General features: G+C 54.4%; 1 protein-coding gene across 1 annotated transcript in view; it reads right to left on the reverse strand.

Annotated features, from left to right (window-relative positions):
* Positions 1–278: 278 nt before the first annotated feature.
* Positions 279–13,451, reverse strand: part of LOC144932497 (XK-related protein 6-like) — a 58,137-nt gene continuing 44,964 nt past the window's right edge. Inside the window, exons 2-3 of the mRNA XM_078856641.1 lie at positions 8,473–8,669; positions 279–7,233 (exon numbers count right to left, since the gene is read on the reverse strand). Coding sequence (XP_078712767.1) covers positions 5,897–7,233; positions 8,473–8,669 — 1,534 coding nt within the window. The 3' untranslated portion in view covers positions 279–5,896. The remainder of the gene's footprint in view (positions 7,234–8,472; positions 8,670–13,451) is intronic.

Raw genomic sequence — 13,451 nt, forward strand, 5'->3', positions numbered from 1 at the left:
CCTCAAATGAGTACCTGGTGCGGTGTGTGTGAACATCGCCACTGGGGAAGACTAAAAGGTGGCGGCGGCAGGCTCGTGGTGCTGGCCACCAACCCACTAACCCACCCACCCACCCACTAATACACCCACCCACCCACTAACCCACCCACCCACTAACCCACCCACCCACTAACCCACCCACCCACCCACTAACCCACCCACCCACTAACCCACCCACCCACCCACTAACCCACCCACCCACCCACTAACCCACCCACTAACCCACCCACCCACTCGTGGCGGCTGCACAGTTCACACAGGTGCTGGCTAACGGCACTTGCCCCAGCAGTCTGCCACATGCTATACGGGGAATCTTTGTCTGTCTGTCTGTGGGTTCATCGATCGTCGCGTTCGGGTGTCTTACAAGACTCCACGTACACACACACACACGTGCGCTGAAATATAAAACGCGGTCCCGCCATCATATTTTATCGGGGCAAAATCAATGAGAGGGCCTGTCACCAACGTGTGGACAGTGGGTGGCTCTCTCGGACTCCCGAGTAGACGTCGCTTCGTAAAGAATAGAAAATTATTCCCCACCCCCAAAAAAAAAATTGTTATCGGTTTCTGAATTCAGTAACTCGTTACCGCTTTCCGATGCGTTTAGTTGCTGAAAATGTAAAAAGAAAAATAACGAAATCTCCCTACCGCGCACGTTATAGAGCGCAAAGATAAAGATCCCCCGTATAGCCTTTTAAACAAACTTTTGTGGCAAGGGCTGTTATCGGAGCACTTTATGAAGCCCGGCACAGCACACGAGGGGATGGTGGTCATGGTGCTGGCGATAATGGCGGTGGTGAGTGGTGAATGTGGTGGTGGATTGAAGTGGTGAGAATGGTGGTGGTGGGGAGTGGTGAGAGTGGTGGCGGGGAGTGATAGTGGATTAGAGTAGTGAGATGGAGGTGGTGGTGGTAATGGTGGAGGTGGGGAGTGGTGAGAGTGGTGGGGAGTGGTGAAAGTGGTGGGGAGTGGTGAGAGTGATGGTGGGTGGGAGTGGTGAGAGTGGAGAGAGCGGTGGGGAGTGGTGAGAGTGGTGAGAATGGTGGTCGGGGGAGTGGTGAGTGGTAGTGGGTGAGTGGTGAGAGTGGTGGTAGGTTGGAGGGGTGAGAATTGTGGTGGTGAGCCCAGTCGGCGATGAATCTCCACCCCTACCTACGTCTCAGATCTCAGTGACCTCTCTGCACCGAGCACCTCTCCACACGTCCGCGAACCCACATCGCCCACCCAGCCCGAAGCAAACCCCGCGCCGCGCTTCTCCATTGGCGGAAAACGAACAGCAAAGTGAAAATTTCCACCAATGCCTGGCAGGAGTCGCAAATCTCCACGATTTTTCCGCAGGTTCGAGGAACCATTCGCACATCCACAGAGGTGCTGTGCGCTCATATTCGCAATTAAACAGGCAAGGCGCTACTATTTAACACGTTTAAAAAAACACAGTTACGTTTTTTTCTCCACCAAAAGTTATCGTAAATGAAATGAGCAGAAAATGCAGCTTGAAACTAAACTATTTTTTAAGTTTGTATTTTACCAGCTAAATCCCACTGGGCTATTAGCAGTTTTTCAGAAGCGACCAGGCCACGAATGATAGGTCAACCAAGTGGCTTATCACGTGGACATTGATAGCAGCCACAGTCTCTAAAGCAGTGGTTTTTAACCTTTACTGCAGACTTTCACCCCTTTGGCTCTCAATCGAAAAAAAATACAATCTTAATAAATACATAGGGGTTTGATGAGACAAAGTAAGTTCTATCTAGATTCGAAGTTTTCGTGACTGCAGGGATCCATACTCTTTTCTTCTTTCGGTAATGTCACGTGGGTATAAAATTAAATAAATTAAATAAATGTAATCACGACGTTTCGGACGCAACACTATATAGCCTCTTGTCACGGCAGCCCTTTTGCCCACTTCAGCAATTGTTTCTTGCTGTGGTTGTCCCACCTGATGACGGACGCTTGTGTTGCGCCCGAAACGTCGTGATTGAATTTATTTTACACCTACCTGACTTGACCGGAAGAACCAAAGAGTAAAGTAAGTTCTACTTAACGTAACCGTGCTTAATTTGTGTTTCGACGATTTACCTTCTAACAACAAAAATCTGGCCATGTATCGCACCCCCAGAAAGGAGAACCTCGCACTACTCCCAGGGGGTGCGTGCACCCTAAGTTAAGAACCACTGCTCTAAACGCATATTTCTACCACCACCAACAACAACAACGCCTTGGTGATTTTACCACTGAAAACTGGGTGGGGAACGGTGGATGCGGGGGGGGGGGGAGAGCGGCGTTCCGTCGACGACATCAATGAGGGCCTACATTTATGGCGTGAACGTAGCAACTTCTCAGACCTCGCGGTCCCGCGCGCCTGGCACGGCACGTGGGCGGTTTTGCCCAGAAGCGTGTCCGTGAAGGCCTCACAGTCAGCACTTGGTGATCTCGAGCAACTCGGGTTTTCCCCGGGGAGAAATTTCGGCCAACTCGGGCCGACGACTCGGGCGGGTCAACTTCAGTTGGCTTGTGCCACGAAAACAATTGAGCCGTAAAGACTTTGGCCGGCCCTCAACCGATCGCATCAAGCAGCGAGTTGCTTGTCCCAGCGTGGCGCGTGGATGCGAGCTTCAGGACAGAGGGATTGGCAATGTGTGCCACGGTGGGTGTTGTTCCATCTGGTGTCAGCCTCAACGTCCTTTAACAACATCCCTCAATGTGCTCAAGCCACTGGGTGTCCGGTTGGATGGAGAGAGCGAGTTGAGAGTTGGCGTGCAATGAATTCAATCAGCTCTGCGATTCGTCGAGTTGTCATGATTCGGCATCGACAATTCGATTGTAGGACCTGTTATATATTGTTTATCGCGTTTGTACCATTTCGTCCCTTTTGTATTGTATGTCTCATTGGTATTGTCTCGTTTCATTGTATTGTTCATACCATGTCATCTGTCCGATTTGTAGCGTCCATCTCATTTCCACTGTGTCGCTCGCACTGCCTCGTCGTATCGCCCGCACGGCTTGTCCCGTCTCGTTCGTACGGTGTGTCTCGCTTTGTACCGGCTCGTCAGTATCATGCGTCTCGTGTGGCGGCGTCGTCGTCGTGCCAATAACCAGACAGGTAAACGCACTCGCGTAGCCTTTCGTGCATCCCAAATGATATCTCGTACGCGCGGAATCCAAGCGCGGCGTCGTGATCGCAGCGTTCGGCGTCCGTCAACGAATCGAGGCATCGTCGCCCACGTGAACGTGTCCTCCCCCCGCCCCCCCCCGAACGGAAACCACGTGACCTTTACCGCTTGTGACGCAAGTCGTGACGGCGAGACGAGGCCTCCGCACGCCCCTGCAGTTTTCCATTAAAGCAGAGAAGGCCTGAGAGAGTCGTCGAAATTAGTAAGTACGAGAAGGGGTGGGGGTGGGGTGGAAATGATTCCGCTTTACGAGAAACACATTACGGTAAATTATCCGCGTCCTCGCTCGACGCATTTTCAACGCGTAATCATTTAAAATGACAAACGAAACCAAAAAAACAATTAGGGATATGCAAATGTTCGTCTCGCTATTGAGTTGTAAGTTACATTTTTTAAAAGAGGTATAATCTTTTATCCATTAAATACATTTCCCCGAACATTGTTTTGATCCAATTAAACAGCATTTACGTGCACCGAACAGCTGATTGGTAACTCGCTCGCCGACAGATGGGCTGGGTGTGCATCAGAAGAGGGTCGGGCAGTGTTCTTCACTACAATCATCAGAAGGGGGCCACTTTCGCCGATAAGACATCGTCAGAGTGAGGGCCACCACCACACCGCCAGCAAGGGCAGGGAGCGTTGTCACGTCTGTCCGTGTCCTGTCGGGGGCCGCACTAAAGGCCACCAGGGGCCGCCAGTGGCCCAGTGGCCTTGCAATGAAGAACACCGAGGGAGGGGGCTGGGTAGGAATTAGTTTCCGATACTTTCTGAGCACAATTCACCACCAGTCCTAAAACCACCGGGTTCGATTCCCGGTAATGACACACACACACAATCACCCCCCAGTGCGCAATTGGCATTTGAAGCTGGCTCGGACCTACCCCACTATAGGTTGATTCAGCCTAAAATGAGTAATTGATGATGGGGAATGGACATCAACATTGGTAAAGTGAAAGTGGCTGGTTGTGTGTGTGATGTGTGTGGTGTGTGTAGTGTTTGTGGTGTGTGATGTGTGTGGTGTGTGTAGTGTTTGTGGTGTGTGATGTGTGTGATGTGTGTGGTGTGTGCGGTGGTGTAATGTGTGTGGTGTGTGATGTGTGTGTGTGGTGTGTGATTTATGTTGTGGTGTGATGTGTGTGATGTGTGTGGTGTGTGATGTGTGGTATGTGATGTGCGTGTGATGTGTGGTGTGTGATGTGTGGTATGTGATGTGCGTGTGATGTGTGGTGGTGTGATGTGTGTGGTGTGTATGGTGGTGTGTGATGTGTGGTATGTGATGTGCGTGTGATGTGTGGTGGTGTGATGTGTGTGGTGTGTATGGTGGTGTGTGATGTGTGGTATGTGTGTGGTGTGTGCGGTGGTGTAATGTGTGTGGTGTGTGATTTATGTTGTGGTGTGATGTGTGTGATGTGTGTGGTGTGTGATGTGTGGTGGTGTGATGTGTGTGGTATGTGATGTGCGTGTGATGTGTGGTGTGTGATGTGTGGTATGTGATGTGCGTGTGATGTGTGGTGGTGTGATGTGTGTGGTGTGTATGGTGGTGTGTGTGTGTGTGTGGTGTCAGCAGTACCTACTGTGTGGTTGCAGCCAGACCACCAGCCACTCGCAGGAGGGTCGGGTGCCGTACTGGCCCTAAACAGACGCTCGCTAACAGCACTCGCCCCAACAGTCGCTAAATCCGTAAGGCGAAACCGAGCCAGGCCGTGTTGTGTCATGTCAAAGCATCAGAGCACACGACTCGCAAACGAAACCGCACAAGTCCACATCCTGGTCTTGGGTATATTCAAACCCATCATCATCATCATTCATCCCAGGGATCATAAAACGGGTACCACTCATTGCGGAGCACCCAAACAGCAGTAGTTCCACGCGTAGACTTGTCCCTGCCATAGAAACGTGGAATTGTTACCACTGGCTCAGAGCCGCCAAATGGAGGCGAGCACGGCCGCGTTGCTCTTTGAAGCAGGGAGACGTGCTCGAATGTTCCACTTTGTGTGAAGTCAACAAAAGGAGGTGGGGGGGGGAAACGTGTAAGCACCATCCAGCACTCATGGGAGCACGGGCCAAGGCGAACTCAAGCCACTGAGATTCGGGAGGTCGTTCCCTCTTGCCCTTCCCCCCCCCCCCGTTCTGACCACCATTCTTCGTCACAGACCACTCACAGCGCTGGCAACAGCAAAGTGAACTCGGAACAATTAAAAATAAAATGAGAAGGGCCCTCAAAGTTCAGTACCGCAGGTGTTGGGGCTCGCGCTGCTGCCAGGGTCATGGGGAGGGGCTCGCACGGGTGGATTGTGAGCTGCTTGGGTCGGCTTGGGGTATGGCTCGTGCTATTTTTTTTTTGGTTTATTCGTTAGGGCTACGGCGAGTACTTGCGGCTGGTTTGTACTCGCCGGTCAGGATTTAGGTGCTGCAGTTCGATTGGATTAAGTGCGGTTAGCGTTTTGGAATTAGTGAGAGGCCTCGTGCTGTATTGGCAGCTCGCCGTCGAGTGAGATGGGGATTGAGCTCCTCAAGCTACGGTGCTCGGGGGCCGGTTGGGCTCGTCGCTTAAGGACTGACGGGCAAGGATGTGGCGAGTACTCGCGCCCGATTGGCTCCCGCGCTGCACACCCCAAAACTGCCCCTCCGCTCCCTCCCCGGTCTGGCCTCGCCCGCCCGCCCCTGTGCTCGGCGAGCCGCGGTCACACCGTGGTCTCGTACTCGGCCAGCTCGTAGGCCGCGGCGTCGCCCTGGTAGCGCACGGCCACCACGCCCGGCGTGGCCCTCTCCAGCACGCGGATGCTGCGCCGCAGCCGGCGGTCCACGACGTGCGCGTCCCACGCTGGGTAGCGCCGCCGCGGCATGTCGATTCGGATCACCGGGCCGCTCCGGGAGGGCCCGCGGCCCCCGCCGTGCCCGGCCCGGCGCGAGGGCGTGTGGGGGCTCCCGCTGCCGCCGACGCCGCTGACGCTGACGCCGCCGCCGGCGCCCATGCCGACGCCGACGCCGCTCGCGCCGTGCAGCACCGGCCAGTAGGCGGAGGGCGGGCGAGACGCGGCGCGCACCTGGAAGATGGGGCCGGCGCTGCCGCACGTGTCCAGCAGCACCAGCAGCGTCTGCTCCGGCGCAGGGCCCGACGCCGTCATCGTCGGCCCCGCCGCCCCGCCGGCCGGACCGGCGGGGCCGACGGCGGGCGGGGCACCGCCCGCCCGCGTCAGCACGGGCGTCGTGGTGGCGCCCGTGCCGGCTCGGGCCGACGCGTTGGACTGGGGAGTCTGCGGCGCGGCGCGGGGGTTGGGCGCCCCCACGGCCGAGCCGTTCGCCGGCGCCGGCGAAGCGGACGACCCCGTCCGCGCCCCGGCACTGCCGCCGCCGTTGCAGCAGCATAAGCAGCAGTCGGCGCGCGCGGGTTCCCCGACGCCGCCGTCGTCGCCTGCCGCGGCGGCGCACTTCCCCTTCTCGCCAGCGTCACCGGCGCGCCCGGCGGCGCACGGCCGGCTCGGGTGGAGGCAGCCGTAGTAGGCGAGCATGAAGCCGAGGCCCGCGGCGAAGGAGCCGAAGACGATGGCGAGCGCCGGCGCGGCGTAGGCGTCGGTGAGCCGCCGGTCGCGGTAGAACCACCAGAGCAGCGCGAGCGCGGCGTTCTCGGCGAGCGCGAGCGCGTGAAACGCGGCCAGGCGGCAGCGCGACGGGCCACCCTTGACGCTGACCCAGCAGAAGGTGCCGGCGACGCCGGCGACGAGGTCGCAGAGGATCTCCTCCCACTTGGAGGCGCAGAACTCGGTGCCGGCGTGCACCACCCAGAAGGTGACGAGGCACCAGTGGAGGACGAGGAACACGCCGAAGTAGAGCTGGAACACGGACGCGAAGAGCGCGAAGGCGAGGGCGCGCGACGCCGCCGTCAGCAGGTGCCAGAGCGCGACGGCGGCGGCGGCGCGGTAGCCCAGCGGGCGCTTGTCGTCGCGGGAGTCGCGCAGCGTCTTGTGGTAGGCGGCGACGCTCCACGCGAGCGAGGCCAGCGAGGAGCACACGCACACCCCTGTGGCGCCGGGGGAGGGGCGGGGGTCGGAAGGTTGGGGGGCGCGGGATCAACAGGGGAGTCCAGTTCACCACGGATGCTCAGTTCACCGTGGAAGTCCAGTTCAGTATGGAAGTCCAAGTTACCATGCAAGTACAGTTCACCATGGAAGTCCAATTTAGCAATTTACCATGGAAGTACAGTTCACCATACAAGTCCAATTTACCAATTTACCATGCAAGTACAGTTTACCATAGAAGTCCAAACCTGTGAGCCGCGTGCAGCTCTTGGAGGACTGCTTCGTGACGTTGTCGATGGAGGACTCACCGCCGTCACGTGTTCACCACCACCACCACAATGCATTGCGGCCCTTTGAAATTGGCTGTCCCCACCTTCGCCTTAGTGTGGTGGTCAATCATACACGAGTGTCCACCCCCCCATACACAACGAGTCCCCCCCCCCATACACAACGACTGTCCACCCCCCCCCCCATACACATATGGACGGCCCTGGCGGACTGTAGCGGTGCGTCTGGATGAGTGGGGTGCAGGGAGCGTGCGGGCTGGCGCGTCGGTGGTAATTATAGCGCGGACGTGTGAATTGGAATGATTTCACTCGAGCGGCCAATTTGAAGGGAGGGCCCCCGGCTAGCAGCGAGCCCCCCCCCCCCCACCACCCAGCCACCCGTGGAACGTCTCAGAGCCCCGACGCAGCCAGCGAGCGCCACGCTTTTAGTACAGGAGGCGTCCGTCTCCACCAGAGACACCACAACAATCCCACCACCACCACCACCACCAGAGGCACCACAACAATCCCACCACCACCACCAGCACCACCAGAGGCACCACAACAATCCCACCACCAGCACCACCAGAGGCACCACAACAATCCTCACCTCACATCGTCTTTCACTCACCTCACCACCACTCACCTCAACTCACCTCCCCACCTTCCCACTCACCGCACCCACCTCCACACTCACCTTCCCACCTCACCGCACGACCGCTCACTTCCCCACTCACCGAACCAACTCCCCGCTCACCGCACTACCGCTCACCAATCCCACTCAACTCCCCGCTCACCGCACCACCTCCCCACTCAACTCCCCGCTCACCGCACGACCGCTCACCAATCTCACTCAACTCCCCGCTCACCGCACCACGGCTCACCTCCCCGCTCACCTCCCCACTCACCTCCCCGCTCAGCGCACCGCCGCTCACGGAGGGCGGTCGCGAGACGCCGACGACATGGACGACTCACCGGGCACGAGGGTGGCGCGGCTGCGCTGCACCATGACGCACAGCTGCAGCACGAGCTGCGGCGCGCTCTGCAGGAACGCGAGCAGCAGGCGCAGCATGCTGGCGTCCGCGCTCGCGTACAGCAGCGCCCAGCGCAGGCGGCGACGGCACGGGGCCTCCCCGCGGCTCCGCACGCCCAGGTAGGCCACGCTCACGTACCTGGCGAGGCGGCGGGGGGTGGTGAGACAAAGGCGAAACTAAAAATCCACCAACACCACCACAGCACCACCTGTACCAGTAGTGCGTAGCATGTAGCAGGCTGTTGGGGGCCCAAGTGCTGTTCGCGAGGAGCAACTTGTGAAGGCCGGCACGGAACACGAACCTGGGATGAGGTGGCCGACTCGTATCACGCCCCCCGGCCGTGTTGGTCTCCCCTTAGGCCAGGGGTCCTCAAACTATGGCCCGCGGGCCACATGCGGCCCACCGAGGGCATTTATCCGGCCCATGGTCACTAATTGGGCTGCGCTTGTGAGCACTCATTGGGCTGCGCTGGTGAGCACTCATTGGGCTGCGATCTGTGAACAAAACTGCAGGTGTAATTAACTTTTTAATGGCACCCGCACCAGTGTGAGCCTGGGGTAAAAGCGGAGTTCCCCCAATCAGACTGCATTGATGGGCAGTGCAGTCTGTATGTCTCTGTGTGGGCAAAGTTATTGCTGGTACTGTATATTGTTTTTGTAGCGCTGTATATATATTGGTATTTTACTAATAGCAATTTTGACACAATGATGTCAAGAAAGAGAAAAATTTACTCGGAGTGTAGGATATTCAAAAAACAGTGGACTTATGATTACTTTTTCATGCAGTACAAGGAAAGAGCTGTGTGTCTGATATGCCAGAATATAGTGTCTGTGTTCAAAGAATACAATTTACGTCGACACTATGAAAGTCAACATAAAGATAAATATGATTGTTTGGTCGGAGAAGTGAGAAAAGATAAAATATTAAAACTGAAAAATACATTAACAACTCAGCAAAATACTTTTGTGAAGCAGAAGCAGCTAAATATTTCATCACTGCGAGCAAGTTTTCAAGTTGCCAAGCTAATAGCGTGCACTGGCAGACCATTCGTTGAGGGAGAATTTGTTAAAGAATGCCTTCTTTCTGTTGCCAAAGAGATGTGTCCAGAGAAGGCCGATTTATTTAGTACAGTGAGTCTTTCAGGACCTACAATTACACGGAGGATTGAAGAAATGGGAGACAATTTCCATCAGCATTTGCAAAACTCCACAAAAAAACTTTCCTATTTTTCCTTGGCACTCGACGAAAGCAATGATGTTCGTGATTCTGCACAACTTCTAATTTGTATTCGTGGGACGAATGACTATTTAAAAGTCACAGAAGAGCTTGCTGCACTGCAAAGCATCAAAGGAACAACTACAGGAGAGGATATCTATGCAAAGGTTTGCCAAACTGTGAATGGTTTGGAGCTGAACTGGGCTAAACTAGCCAGTGTGACAACTGATGGTGCTCCTAGCATGGTGGGGTCTAAGAAAGGAGTAATTGCTCGCATTAACCTAGAGATGGACAAACATAACCATTCTCGTCCAATAGCCATACACTGCCTCATCCACCAACAAGCGCTGTGTAGTAAATCACTGAAGTGGGACTCTGTTAACTCATTAGAGCTCATGCACTAAACCACAGACAATTTCAGGAATTTCTGTCTGAGCTAAATGTTGACTATGAAGATGTTCTGTACCACACAGACGTCCGTTGGCTGAGTCGAGGGAGAGTTTTGAAACGTTTCTATGACTTACTTCCACAGATTACAGCTTTTCTGTTTTCAAAAAACAAAGAAGTACCAGAGCTCAATGATGCAGAATGGAAATGGCACCTTGCCTTTCTGACAAATGTAACAGAGCTACTCAACAGTTTCAATGTGCAACTTCAAGGAAAGGGGAAGCTCATCTGTGATATGCAATCACATGTCAAAGCATTTGAAGTAAAATTAGGCCTCCTCATCAAACAAGTGAAGGAGGAAAACTTCTGCCATCTCCCCACAACTCAAAATCTGTTAGCGGAAAAACCATTGGTTGCATTCCCAAACAAAACATGTGTGGATTCACTGGAAAAATTGCAAAAGGAGTTCCAATTTAGATTTAAAGAGCTTCATCTCCATGAACAGGACATACAGCTTTTCCGTAACCCATTTTCTATTGACATTGAAAATGTGGATACAATTTACCAAATAGAACTGGCTGAACTGCAGAATTGTGACTCTCTGAAAGACGCATTCAAGTCAAGCAGCCTTCATAATTTCTATGCATTTCTCCCCTCTGAGACATATCCTCATCTCAGGAACCATGCACTCAAAATGGCAACCATCTTTGGCAGCGCTTATGTCTGTGAACAAACTTTTTCCAGAATGAAACATTTGAAATCTCCAACCAGATCTAGACTAACGGATGCACACTTGCATCACTTGTTACGACTAGCAGTGACAAATATGGAACCGGACATTGACCATCTCATTAGCCAAAAGCAGGCCCATAGTTCCCATTGAAATACTGGCAAGTTTGTTGATTTAACTTTACTTGTTCTTCATTTTAAATATTGTATTTGTTCCCGTTTTGTTTCTTCACTTCAAAATAAGATATATGCAGTGTGCATAGGAATTTGTTCATAGTTTTTTTAAACTATAGTCCGGACCTCCAACGGTCTGAGAGACAGTGAACTGGCCCCCTGTTTAAAAAGTTTGAGGAATCCTGCCTTAGGCGATCGTTTTTACGCATCGCACCAGGTGCTCATTTGAGGCCGAGTCGACCTAGGGGAGGCTCAAATGTAAGAAGCTGGTTGCGGTGGTGTAAACTTCTCCGCGAGGGAGACAAAGGCGTGCGCACGTGCACACGAATGGATACTGGTGAACGCAATCACACCCACGCGCGTCGTACCGAGGGTGCGAACCGGGTGGCCGTGTTCGGGATGTCTTCAAATTGATTTGTGCCCGGATCTTGGCAGTGGCGCGCAAGTACAAACAACAACAACAACACTCAGCACATTGTGCCATGAAGAAGGGCCATTGCCCGAAACATCGCGTGCTATGTTTCCTCTTAAGGCCGGCGTGGTGCTGACCACCCACCCCACGTGCGCCGTGCCGGCCTTCATAGAGTGCTCGCTAACAGCACTTGCCCCGACAGCCTGTTCAGGCTATACGGGGGATCTTTGTCTTGAGGCCACTCGCGCGCGCGCGCAGTGTTATTGACGAACGCGCCGAGGATTTGTGGACCAAGATCCCGTGGTGGTGGTGGTGGTGAGGCGGATCTAGAACATTCCCAGTCGCGAAATGTCAAGCGTTTTAAAAGATAGGGGCCCCTACATTAATCACGATAACATTAAAACATGTAACGTATTAACGCTGGTAAATATAAATGTTTGCGATCTGCAGTGGGGGAGGGGGTCGAGGGGCGGGGGTCGATGCGGGGGGGGGGGGGGGTGTCACCCAGTGCCGCATTAAGCCAGTGCGGGGCCTGTAGCATATATTATAAAGGAGCCCTAAATAAAAAAAACACACGTAAATATGAAACACAAGTTTGTCACTTGTATAGTAAAGTCATTGTATTTTTGCATTTGCTATTCAGCCAGATAATATGATAAATCGCTAACCTTAAACACCCAGTCGTTCGTAAAAGTCGAAGGCAGTAGAGTACTATAGTAATAGAGCAAGTGCAGAATCACTGAACCGGAATTGATAGCTTGAACGCATTTAACGCGGGGCCCTTGAAAGTGCGGGGCCCGTAGCTACATATGTAGCTACTTGTGCTACTGGGATAATCCGACACATGTGTCAGGCCCCATCATACCCCGAGATCTGGTGGTATTACGTTCAACTACATCACCGTGTTCTGATGGTCCTAGGCTTGCCTGGGAAGATTTCCCGTCTTGGTTTGGTCGACGGTTGAAATGGAGGGGGACTCGAGGCACGCCGCACGCCGCCGTCCGTTGGAATGACGCTCACGGTTCAAGTGGCCCCTCAGTGGACGGTTCAAGTGGCCCCCCAGTGGACGGTTCAAGTGGCCCCCCAGTGGACGGTTCAAGTGGCCATCCCAGTGGACGGTGCAAGTGCCTCCCCCCCCCCCAGTGGCAGGCACCGAGTGAACACACGACATTGGGGCCCAACCTTTGGCTGGTACGTTGGGTCCAGAGTTCCGCGTTTACTCGGCAGGAGCTGTCGCAGCCTCGGAAGCGACTGGGGCGCGTCTTCTGAATGCGGCTCACAAAACGAGGTTTCAAAATCGAGTTCCGAGCCCCACTGGTGGACCCCCCTTTGTCGGGAGAGCTTTTTGTTGTTGTTGTTGTTGCGAAAACATCCGTGTCACGATCCTCAATTTGTACGCAACCTTAGCCAATCAGCAAGAGGCGAGTTCGGTGCATCGTCGCCAGATGGCAGAGAAAACTGACAACTCCAAAAGAAAGTCAAATCCTAGAGATTCACCTCAATCTTAGATATTGTTTCAATAGTAATTGTTTGACAAGTTGTTCGCAGCGTCCGACAAGACCCCCGCCCCTCCCCTCGCTGTAATCAATGCGAAATGACGATCGGCATCAATTAAATCCATCATCGGCAGAAGTTTCGCGCTTGTGCAGACGCTGGCAATTAACGTTAAGGGCCCCGCGGATATTCCTGCGGACGGCTCGTAAATTAAACGACTGTCAGGGCCGCGTCGCTTGGCACGGGCCCGCTAATGAGATTATTGTCGCGATGTCATCGCTAACACCCAGACCCCCCCCAACCGCCTCCTCGTTGGTTACCCGGCCCACGCTCGCAGGGGGGGGGGGTCGAGAGGGTGCGTGTGTGTGTGTGGGGGGGGTGTAAACGTCGCCACTAGGGAGACAAAGGCGGCAGGGCGTACTGCTGCCCACCGACCCCCTCGTGGTGCCGTGCAGGCCTTCACGAGTGCTACTCGCTCACAGCACTTGCCCATACAGTCCGTCGAGGCT

The sequence above is a fragment of the Lampetra fluviatilis genome, chromosome 5, assembly GCF_964198595.1.
Source record: "Lampetra fluviatilis chromosome 5, kcLamFluv1.1, whole genome shotgun sequence".
Lineage (NCBI taxonomy): Eukaryota > Metazoa > Chordata > Hyperoartia > Petromyzontiformes > Petromyzontidae > Lampetra > Lampetra fluviatilis.